Source organism: Nestor notabilis, unplaced genomic scaffold (genome assembly GCF_000696875.1).
Source record: "Nestor notabilis isolate BGI_N333 unplaced genomic scaffold, ASM69687v1 scaffold2109, whole genome shotgun sequence".
Lineage (NCBI taxonomy): Eukaryota > Metazoa > Chordata > Aves > Psittaciformes > Psittacidae > Nestor > Nestor notabilis.
The window spans coordinates 1-12,726 of NW_009943902.1; the positions used below are offsets into that span (position 1 = coordinate 1).

At 36.9% G+C, this 12,726-nt stretch overlaps 1 protein-coding gene across 1 annotated transcript in view; it reads right to left on the reverse strand.

Moving 5' to 3' along the window:
- Nucleotides 1–874: 874 nt before the first annotated feature.
- The window catches only part of EVC2 (Ellis van Creveld syndrome 2), a gene marked incomplete at its 3' end in the record, with an annotated part of 47,868 nt that continues 36,016 nt past the window's right edge, over nt 875–12,726 (reverse strand). Inside the window, exons 13-15 of the mRNA XM_010022149.1 lie at nt 10,485–10,685; nt 8,817–8,939; nt 875–1,102 (exon numbers count right to left, since the gene is read on the reverse strand). Coding sequence (XP_010020451.1) covers nt 875–1,102; nt 8,817–8,939; nt 10,485–10,685 — 552 coding nt within the window. The remainder of the gene's footprint in view (nt 1,103–8,816; nt 8,940–10,484; nt 10,686–12,726) is intronic.

Sequence of the window (12,726 nt, forward strand, 5' to 3'; positions counted from 1 at the left end):
CCAAACCATTCTATGATTCTGTGATTCTAAGCAAAGCTGGAAGCATATAAGCATTCTAACTGCCATGCAAAGAGAAACTCTGTAGAGATGACAGCATTAAAATTTAACCAGGAGTTTTCACAGCAATCGCTGTCTAATGATGCCCTCTAGCAAAGAGGTTTTGCTCTTAAAAACCCATTTTGTTGGTTCTAGTCCAGTGCTCTTGCAAGTCTCACTTGGATGATTGCAAATAGCGGATGTAAAAAAAAAATAAAATCCTTATGAATACAGAGCACTGAAGTATTAAAAAAGGATTAGAAAACTGGCACACACCAGGTATGTAATAAATACGATGAAGGGAGGAGGCCTTTCCAAAGTTTCTACTACTTAAACTGCGTGAGTGTGTTTGGAGGGAGATATAGACAGTTAGGAAGTTGTATATATAATCTTTAAAAACTCAATGACTGAAGCATATCATGTGGTTATGGATTTTACCATAAGGATAGCACTATGACATGGACAACTTTGTGACAAAGTCATGACAATTTACACACTACCCCACTCATGACTCACAATCACTTTTCAATTATCTTCCCTGCAATCAATAAAACTTTAATAATAATTAGGCACCAAAATACAGCTCTTTCTGACTGTAGATCTCTGGATGCAATTACAATAAAAATAAATCATAATGATACACACTCTTTACTGGCTCTACTACTTTTCTTCTCCTATTCCTTTAACTGAGTGCACTAAAGCACATAATCACAGAAATTAAAGACTGGACCACCAGGAGCTGCAAAAATCAGCATAGCTAAATAAAACTCAACTCAGCTACTGTGATAGTTGCTGTCTCCTAAGAGGAATTCTTCCTTTTCATGACTTCATTACTTACAGGATTGTGTGCTTCTAAAATCTGAATACATTCTGATTTTGACAGGGTTTTTGACATGCTCAGTTGTTCAAAGAGCAAAGCTTGCACACTTATGATAGCAGTATACAGCTCCATCATTTTGGATTTTTTAACAGTCTTTTGAAAGGCTAAAGAAGCAATATACTCTCCGAGTTTGTTTTCCAGATCATGCAGCTGACAGTCCTTCTCAAGCAGCACCTCGCACTTAATCTAAAAAATACCAAAGCACAAAAGATAACAAGATTAACAGAAAACATCATGAAAACCTCATCACACATGCCCATGGTTTTATTACTCTGTAATTAACAAGCAGGATTAAAGCACTGAAGAAATCAATTCTGTTATCCTACAATATAATACATTGTTTTTGAAAGTGCTTTTGATACTAAAATCCCAAGCTTTCACTGTGTTTAAGTGATCAAAAAAATATTACAGTAAGGTCAGGTATTTCAAAGAGATCAGGCTTTGTTTTAGGGTACTCACAACTTTAACATTAAATACTAACCTAAAATAGAGGGGCTATAAATTTTAATATAAGTAAAAATTAAAAATACAAAAAACCTATGCTTACCTATGTGGTTGGTTAAATGGGAAGATAAAATACATCCCTTTTTTAGCAAAAATACAAAATTTATAGAAAGACTATAATTACTATCAGATTGGCAAGTGTCAGGTAATACTGACCAATGAAACTCAACCAACTATTCTTTAAACAAATAACCAAAAATCTTCTTATGTAAAACAAAGTTAAACTGTAAATCAAAAGTAATGGATTTCAAACAAGATTAAAACTGTATTGAATGGACATCAAACAGGATTAAATCAAAATGATTTAACTCAGTAACTCTGTTGCTGCCACACATCTGATGGGACATCCACAGAAACTATCCCAAGGGTGAAAAGCAAATACAGCACATGCAAGCACATGATCAAATGCAATGTGATTGATGAGCCCTCCATGCTGTAGCACTGACATTCACAGTCCATGATACTGCCGCTGTGACCACTTTTCTGCAGGACAGTGGGACTGCAGCCAGCTGCAACAACCCTCTTTACATGCTTCCATCTAAGCTTGTCATTCTAAGTCACAGAAAAGGCAAAGATACTTCTCTGTATGCTACAAAATGTGTTTCCAGTGTCATACAGGTATGGATGTCTAGGTTAGACATTGATGGCTATGCTGCATATCTAATATTTAGGTAGCTGAAACCTCAAAGACAGGAAATAATTATCAGTTTCATTTTACTCTCTCTCCCTGTATTATCCACATGGGCCCAAAAGTTGGACTATAAGAGAGAGAAGACCCAGAGAGAGAAAAAGCACATCCAACCACTGGAATAGGTTGCCCAGAGAAGTTGTGGCTGCTCCATCCCTGGCAGTGTTCAAGGCCAGGTTGGAGGGCGCTTTGAGCAACCTGGTCTAGTGGAAGGTGTCCCTGCCCGTGGCAGGGAGTTGGAACTAGATGAGCTTTAAGGTCCCTTCCAACCCAAACCATTCTATGATTCTATGAGAGCTCCAACTCCACTATTTGGTGTTGGTATCAACTGCAGCCCTTCACACTGGACTTAGAATAAAGTTAAGCACAGAAACAGCCTATCTATACACTGCTGGGTATTAGAGTGCAGGTTTTTCCCCACCTCTATCTAAATTCTCTGTTGGTCCTGATAAATCTAATCTAATAGGTTTCACAGCATACCAAAAAAAAAAAAAGTTCTCAGAAATCAGCATTTTCAGAAGTTTCCAGTACTATGTATTTTAACAGCAGTGCTCAAGTATCAAGTTTATGGTCACTGTGGCACCTGAGCACAAATACTCACATTTGAATTCTATGGAAAAGTATTTATCTCATGAAGTTTGGGCTCTGTCTTAAAGAACAGGCAGAGATCTGTTCTTTAAATACAGAACATCTGTATTTAATTGAGATACCTACATAGTTAGTATGTTAGCATGGTAGGCATCCTGTGGTATACCTTTATACATGCAGTCTTAACCTGTCTATGGTTTTATAAGTCAATAAAATAATAGTAATAAAGACCTGCAAGCATGAACTACAACACTGTAACAGGTCAACTGGAGTCTTTAGACACTGTATGACTCCCATTGGCACAAGACCTGATTTTGCCCCTCAGAGTATCTTTGCACAAATAGAGATGGTATGTACTCAAGACATTAAAACCTTATTAGCTTTCTGTTCATCCTAATTAGAATTATACCTTATTGACTCCATTAATGATTAGCTTTAAAGGAGCATTTAAGGATACTTCTACCAATTTTTTAGACCCCTAAGATGATAAATATGTAACATGATGTCCATGAATTTTCTCTGGAAATTTTGCTAAGAAATCTGCTAAAAGCAATTAGATATTGTACAAGTTCTATTATCCAGCAGATAGAGCTAAATTTAAAATTTGATTTGGAACCAAATATATGTGTGATAGTCTCATGCCCATGTAATATTCCCCAAAGTCTCCATTACATCATCTGGAATGTCCTTGAACACAAGAGATGGAAGGTAACCTTCAGGAAATATTTCCCACTAATGTGAATTAAACCAATTACAAGACAAGAGCAAGAAGTCATCGTACAGACACAAAGTGGAAGCAAGATTCATTTTCTTGATATTTTTAACAAATCTCCATCATAAAAGGTAGTCATTGTCATTCAACATTACCGCTGATCTAACAAATTGATCTTGAATAATGTAGGTGTGTGACACTGAGTAATAAGTAAGCTTATGTGTTACAAATAAACAGATGGGATTTCTGAGTTAGGAGGAGAATTCAACCTGGAGATTATACTGGAAATACAGTAACCAAAATGCTGACCAGTAAGCTGTTATTTTTGAACATGTTAGGTAGAGATTTACAGTGAAAAGTCGAAGAGATGGCCGAAATTGGGAGTTCGTAGGAAAAGAACTGAGATGCTTTCCAGTAGTTGTTCAAAAAGAACCCAAACACCCATTGCTCATTTCTATGTTTCAGTTCTCAGTAGGAAAAAAAGTCAATAATATTAAACGATGATGATGCTAATAATGTTTTTAAACATATCTTCCACATTCTTTGCAGGAAGGCAAGAAACCTACTCATGAGAATTTGGGGCCTTTTGTTTTCCTGAAAACAAACTTGTTTTTAGCAAAAAGCAAGTAACTTTAGCATCTCCCATTTAAACTTACAGTGCAGTAGTTGACAGGCATTCAAAGGTGTACACTGTACTCTGGCAGCACTGAGTGGAAATCAAAGATAAAAACTTCTGCAGAACATACTACAAGTCACGACTTCAATTTAGTTTGCACAAAACAGACAATCCCACCCTAACTCTGGTTTTTTTTGTGGAGTTTGTTTGTTAGTTTTTTAGGTTTATAATCTAGCACGAGATGTCCCTGCCCATGGCAGAGGGGTTGGAACTAGATGATCTTAAGGTCCTTTCCAACCTGAACCATTCTATGGTTTGATGATTTTCAAAATCCAAAGTGTTATTTCAACATATTCTTATAAGCCAGTGATGTAAGACTAAGGCCCAGAAGTAAGATTATTCCACACCTCAGAGACAAGGTAAATATTTAAAACAAAAATTAGTTAAAAAAAATATCTTTCTTCAAAAGCCTGTGCACAAACAAGACTCATGTTTTTGTTCTGAAAGGCAAGCTGAATTGTTACACTACCAATCACTGTGGCACATTGCTCTCAAAAGTAACTGTCAAGTTTCAGAGCTGTATTGTCAGGTTTTTAAGGTGTTAGTTGTGAAGTTTCCATTTACCTGCCTCCACTCCTCTTTTCAGCAGTGAAAGTTGTTCCACTCCTAGGTGATTCTTAAAGAGAGAGTGCCAGGAGAAACAGCTTCTAGGGGCAGGCAAGGAATTTATATCTGATTTAGCCATCCACTCAATACTTTGCTAACAACAGCTGCTGTCCAGTAAGATGATCAGGGAGATTCATCACTACAGCAGACATCACTTTGAGGGGCAATATATGTTAGGAATGAACCAGGTTGGACAACTAATGCCATAAGCCACCTTTCAAAACTTCGGCATTGTTGAGTTTTGATTTGACTTAAAAGCAGGAAAATGAAGATGGATGAGAACAATCAACACTTTTGTTGCAAGAGACTAAATGATTTATATTATTATTTTTATCACAATAGCACCTATTCAAGGATAAGGGAGGGGCGGGGGGGGAATTCAAGGAGACCTACCTGACTAGAAGTTTCCAGAAAGACTAATGCTTTAAAGTCTATGTGATGCTTACTATTTGATGTATTATGGCAGCCTCTTAAGTAACAGAAATATTGCAATACTACTAGGTTGAATGAGTTGTGACAATATATGCACACACCAAGAGCTTGTCCTTCTTTTCTTCCAGCTTTTATTGATATGTCTAAGACACTACCTACCAAAATACACACACTTTTAGAAGATCTCCAAAAAGGGGAAAATATATGCTTGAGGTATGATTTCTTTTATATGACAGAAAATTAGTAAGTAATGTCTGAAGGCTGCCTTTGTGGTTTAGGAACAGGAACTGCTACAAACCTCTAAAAACATGGAAAAGAAAATTACACAGAAATGTTTTGACAGGTGTGTGTACACGACTGAATTTAAAGTTCAGCTTCAGTTCAAGCTTCTTCACAGGAGGCTCCGTTTCAGATACAAGGAATTTAAATGAATTATACATATTTGAAATCTGGGAATAGATGAATAATGAATACATGAATGAGTAAATGAGTGATCACCTTTAGTGTAAGTTTGAACCCATTAAAATGAATAATGAGTAAGGATGGTAATGCAGTTTGACAACTCAAGTTCATTTATAAGGAGACACTAAATGTGTGTTTTAATTGCAGCTAAATTAAAAGGAAAGAGAAATGCCACTGATGAAAGAAACACACTTTTGTCAACCACTTCAAATAACAGGGATTTTATATATGTTTAGCATACTCCACGAATTGTAAGATTTATGGCCCAAACTGCAAAACTAGATACTATTCTCATATACTATGTATGAAGCCCTATGTTAACCATGACCAAATACAAGGGTTTAGAAGAAAGGCGGAGAGAGTCAGAATTGTTCAGCCTGGAGAAGATAAGACTCCAGGGAGTCCTTATTGAAGCCTTTCAAGTACTTAAAGCAGCCTTATAAGAAAGATGGAGTCAAATTTTTTTGTTGTGATAGGACAAAGGGTAATGGTTTTAAACTGAAAGAGGACATAAGGAAGACATTATTTTATGATAAGGATGTTGAAGCACTGGAACAGGTTTCCTAGAGAGGTGGCAGATGACCCATCCCTGGAAACATTCAAGGTCAGGTTGGACAGAGCTCTGATGCCCCTGCTCATTGCAGGGGGGTTGGACTAGATGACCTTTAAAGGTCCCTTCCAACCCAAACTGTTCTATGGTTCTATGGGAACGATGTTCAGCTTTATCAGTCAGCATCTAGTCAACAGTATACAGTAATATAACTGCTCTTAAGCAAATAAAATGTTGCATTATTCAACTGCTACTATTATCTATCCCTAGCCAGCTGAGCTGCTTCTGCATCCTGTCAGCTTTGAAATCACAGCTCTGCAAACAGAAACACACTTGTGAAAACCAAAGCTTCCAAGTACATGTGACTTCAGTGTGACAGAGAAGGCAACTTCAGTAGAAGCTGGATCAAATATTGATTACAAACTAAATTATAAACTAGTTATAAACTAATATCCCCTGGCTTTTTTGAAGCCTTTTATTATACCAGAGGACTGTAAAATACTGCTCAACATCATCCAGTCTGACATACAGTATCGACTACTTTGGTGATGACGAATCCACTTTCACAGGTCCAAACATTTGCTCCTGATTCCATCTGACACATCCAACCTACACAAAAAATTGCCAGTGCTGTAAACACACTATGAATAGTCTGTTGCTTTAAAATACAGACTTTTAAATTCCATATTTAGTTCAGACTAATTGCTAACTAGTGTTGTCTCAGTCCTAAATACTAGAAATAAATGGAATAATCTTAAAATATACTTGTTTACCTGCAACCTTAAGACATTTCTCAAGCAAATATTATTATTGGGTTAAGGCCAGCAGGGAAAATAGACTAAAGAATCAGGCTTTGAGCAACCTGGTCTATGGCAGAGGGTTGGAACTAGATAAGCTTTAATGTTCCTTCCAACCCAAACCATTCTATGATTCTGCAATTCCATGAATGTCAGTATTTTTACCACTCTCTTTCTTCTAAGTTAACTGCTAGTTCAGAAAGGAAGAGCTACTTCCTCATGCATAAGACAGCTCAAACCAGCTGTAAAACACAAATGAAGTAGATAAAGTCTGGTTTTGAAGATTTTCACAGTGAGGTCAGTGATAGTCTCAGGTGCTCCAAGATAAGGCATCAAACTTCCTGCCGTGGCCTCCCAGCTCAGTACCTCCTGTCTATGAGTTGTTTTTCTCCGCCGTGCCTATTTTACAGTATTACAAAACACACCCTGCTGCTGCTTTCATAAGCATCAGCTGGACACCATTTTACAGCCATCCTATAGCGAGACAGAACTCACGACACCGCATGAAGTCTGCAGCAGTGAAGGCAAGGGAAACAGAGCAGAGCTGTACTGCTCCATTGTTCTGCTTCCCTGCCTTCAACCGGCTGTGCAGCTTCAGATGGTTAATTTTGAGGAAGATGATAGAAGTGTTCATATTAACACAAAGTTTAGGAGTGTTAAGATTCTAAATGAGGAATGAGGTAACAAACTCTAACAGCAAAAGAAAGAAACTCCGCTTCTGTGATCAACATAAGGTTAATTGCAATACTTCTGTGTCCTAACACTAAAGTGTGAACTAACGATTTTTCTTAATAGTTTAGCTTCCTTACTAGGAAAAGCCCAAAGCATATGGCTTTTTGTAACTAATGTGCAGCCATACAATGCGAACAACGGGTATGCCAGGTGGTGTATGTAAAACTGAAACAATGAGTCTTAGAGAAGCTTATTTTCCAATTTTCAAACAAGATTCTAACAAAAATGCAAGGCAATATTCATATCAATAAGTATTCAGTACTTTTTGTAATAAAATAAAAAAAAATTGGATTTTAGGGCATAAAAGGCATAGGAAGGAGGTGTAAAAACAGATTTTTGTCCAATTTGGTACTAAAATTGATAATGCAATCATTTGTGAAACTACTTTTTATCCACCAGTGTCACCTGCTTATTCTGCGTAGTTCTTATAGCTGTGTACCACCTACGTCTAACACAGTTACAACTGTAACATTCCTCCAGTATACAAAAGTAGTATTACCCATAGTTTACAAGTGGAAAAGAGAAGGAGAGAAAGGTTAAAGAACACAAACAAGACCTCACGGAACATCTGCTGGCAGAGAAGGAAAAGATCTTCTAAAATCCCCTATTGGCATTGGCCCCACTCATTCCTTAAGGATTAACGCTATACTGGCGCTAGTGAGCCTTTTAGAAGATACCCACCAGAATCAAGGCTCTCTTTCAATAAGCTCTGTACAAATAAACTCAGCCTCTACCCAGGAAGTCTTTGATCTAAGAAGCCATTTCAGGATTTTCAGTAGCATTAGGAGATGTCAAGAACTAAATCTTGCTCAACTGAAGTATGCAGTGAAGCACCTTCTGTGTTTTGAAAGCCTAACTAAGACAGCCACAGTATCTCGGGGAATCATGCAACCAGGCATGTGCCAAGTCCCAGAACCACTGGAACTAAAAAGGGTGACACATGAAATCAGTTCTGCAACTAAGGTGGAAAAATTAAAACAAAACCAAATCTCTTCAACTTGAAATACAACATCTTTATAAAAGCAGGCAAGAGTAGAGGCATGCATCATGCCACCACACCTTATGCCTTTTTATCTGGTTCTTATTCACACTGGTAGAAAACTGACAGTCTTTAATTACTAGAGATCACTTTAGTAACGTAGTAGACACTTACCTTGTTCAAATTTTCATCTTTCACAGAGTCTTCATAAATGAAAATCTTGTCCTGTAAAGACTTCTTCATAATATCCATCTTATTTCTATTCCTGGATCCATTTTTTTTCACTTTAGAATGCGGCTGTAAGTAGATGAGTACAAGATGCTTTATTTGTAAAAGGTATATGAGGACACTAGCATTATTACTTGCTATTATTGACAGATCCGCCAATTAATGAAACGTATGGCAAGGATGACATTCACTGAGAAAATATATCTGAAATGAAGTTGCTGCCCTATTCATTCAGAAGATTCCTTTCAGACATTCAAAGTTGGTAATTTCCTTTTCTGATTTCTTTCAAAGTAAAATTATATATTCATCCTTTCCATGAAATCTTCTAGCACATAGATTTGGTTTTAACAAGCTTTAGCAGTGATAATAAGAGATTTTAACTGAAACAGTCTCCTCACCATGGTTAAAACGAACAAAGAATATTAATTTAAGAATTACATTGTTTTTCAAGACACACTATATGAAACACAACTGAATCATGATAGTATTAAGGGGCACCATTCCATGTAATCAAATTATTCTTGACCTTTGTATTTCTTTAGAAGAATATCAACTAAGTATAATGTACTCTTGGGGAAATGATAACATCTGTTCAACAATAAGGCTTTACAAAGTCACCTCCTTTCTTTAGTACTTTAGAAATTATTAAGGTCTTGAAGTAGGCTAATTCCTAGTATAATTAATCTAAGTTAGCTTACATGTTTAGAAAACATAACAATCGAAACAAAGCAAGGGAACGTCCTCTTTTTTATGATATCAGATACAATTCATACAGGAAACACTTCCTCCCCTAATGTAAAGAACTGAAAATAATTGATGATTGCAGGTTTTACATTTTACTGAAGGAACTAAACACCCCTCACAGAATTAGGTTAAAAAACTGCTAGATTTTATAGACAGTTAGATTCCTTGTTGGGAATGTCTTTCCAACTTTGAGTGGGTATGCCTCATCTTCTACTTATTCAGATTTGAAACAAACTAACAAAAAGAACAACCCCCCATCCCACAAACCACAAAAGCCAACCCACTGTATATGCCCAACTCTTTTGGAGAGAAAAAATGGAAATGAAACCCAAATTCTTGCTAAGAAAGACCAGCTAACTCAGGAACTTTACTCTCCTAAATGGACAAGACAACGTAGGATATTCCCCTACAGAAACTCCCTATATCTCTCCTTGATTTAGTGTCAAATTTAGCAGTGTGAAGGGGCTGCCAGAAAAATCTCCATCTATAGTGTAAAGGACCCAACTTGTCCCTAATATTCAGAGCCAGGCTCAGCAGTGCCAAATTTTTGGCATTTCAGTGGACTCTCCTCAGAGATGTAGCCCCTTCTGGCCACCCATCTGCTTCCTTGTAATTATGCCACCTTCTTGGGAAAGCTGGAGTACACACAAGCAGCAGAAATATGCAGGTGTATGTGAAAAAAAAAATTTGTCTAACTGCTGCCCAAACAACTATCTTTAAGATCCACTGATCCACACAGACAGGAGAAGTGTGCACTTCTGTCACGCCTGTGAAGAAGCTCTGGACCTAAATATGCAGCCAAGACCAACAACTTGCAGATATACCAGTGAGCCCGTGCACATCCCCATACTGATCCCACATCATTCCCACCTGTTTATTGGCCACTGCTAAATTCTGATCGACTTTCAGCACCTCTGCATCCCTCTGCTCCACCTTGAAAGCCTGAAGCAAGGTTCTCGCTCTTATCTTGGGCCAAGCCAAGCTGCTGTCCACCTGAGAGAAGCAGCAATGCAATTCTTGCCTCATTCTAAGCAATTCCTCTTCTGACAGTGACAGGGGTAAACTGAGAAGCTGCCTGTTAAAAAAAAAATCAAACAAAACAAAAGCCATAGCCTTTTGCTGTTCAGTAATGTAACCAATATTGCATAAATGTGAGACATGCACACAGATAGTTTACATGACAATAACAATCCTTTCTTGTCTTATTCATGTAACAGTTACCGATCCCATGCTGAGCTGCTTAGTACGTTCAAAATATCCTTGAGGATACTTTAAATTCTACATACAGAACTTCCTGGACTGTAAAACTTCATTTTCAAGGAGATACAGTTTTTGAATATTCAAAAAGTAAATAAAGAATTTTTAGCACATTTCCTATGCACAGAATCCTTCCACTTCGACAGACAATACAGTCCCTGAACCTAGGGGTGAAATCCAGCTAAAAGCTTCCCGTACAGCCTCCCTGTGCTGTTTCCCAGCACTCAGCAGTCACAGCTACTGAGAGGGGAAAAATATAAAATAAAAAAGTCTCTCCTTATTACAAACTTTTACCCGTCATCCCTCCCATCACCCATCACAAGGGTTCCAGCTGCTCTTTGTAAAAGAGCTTTTAGCAGTCTAGACAACACTGAGTATATTTTAGCAGTAATCTGAATCACTCAAAGTTTCCATTTTGTGGAAGGAAGGTTCTCAACACAGAAGTCTGAAGAACTGATTCTCAGGTCAAGCTGAAGTTAACTGAGGATGCTAAGGCCTAAATTCACCTTTCAGTTGTAAATAACCTTAACAACATACATCTTCTTGTCTTGTGACTGAAATATTTCCTGAAAGTACTTAATAAAAAATAGCATACGTTTTTGTTTGGAAATTTTCTCTATTTCCCCAAAGATGTATTTTTATTTAAAGCATGAACACATATTTAAAAAAAAGTATTTTTTCTTTAAAAAATATATTATACTCTACATTCCATTAGGACTGATGCTTTTATTCAGTGTATCACAGGCCTATATCACGTCATCATTTCACTGACGTATTTCAATATTTATAAAGATACTGAAAATCAAGTATTTCATTATATAATTAAAATATTTCTGAGTTTAGAAGTCCTACTGATTCAGCAAAGTGCAGCTCCATCCTAAATTAAAACATTTTTAATGTATAAAGTTTGTACCTTTGAAAGATTACTTCCTTTAAGGCAATATTACTCCAAGCAAAAGCATTTACAGCACACTTAACCATTTCTCATGCTGTCTTAGGCTTTCAGAAAATCCATACTATGTGTCCATATATACAGTTAGATATAGAGACTGAGATACAAAAGATAACACAGAAAATCAGTTTTGTCATGTCTATGTTTAAAAAGGACTTTAAGCATTAACGATTTTCATATATATTTTGGACTAACTCATGGTCTCTTTGATAAGCAACAGAAATGAAAAGCTATCATTCAAAATAATTCTTTGTGAAAACTAGAGAGCAGATAAGAACACGAACATGACAGCTGGCATCTGCCATCAAAGTACCAAAACTGACAGACAGCAGACTGAACATAAGGACAGTGACAGATTTTAAGGGGCTTTTGATAGGACAGTTGTGCATTTTTTGTATATATTTCCCAGTGTTTTACTGGGAAAAAAACCCCAAACATCTTACTGTAGCTGTAATAAAGATAGCATACAACAGGCAACACTGCAGGCTGGAACACAATTATCATGTAATTGTAAGTTAGCAACAGGAAAGACCTGCTGGGTCATACAATCTACTTCCCTGGTCCTGCAGGTCTGCTCTCAGCAACGTAAATAAGAGATCAGACAGCTAGAAAATACATTAAAATGGCTTACAGAAAAGTATTGTAAATGCTGAATAGAACACAAAGCACTTCAAATTAGAACCAGAAGAAAACACAAACTGATTTTTCTTCTTTAGCAAAGCAGATGTAATGGATAAGATTTCTTTTTATGTTTCTATTATAAGATTTTAAATTTTGCAGCAGGCGAAGTTATAAAGATGCTGTCTGGATAAAACTGCTCATGCAGATCTGCTGTGCTTTACAAAAAAGGTAGGAAGGAGAAACTTCTACTAATGCTTTCCACCCTGGTTCAATCTCACATGC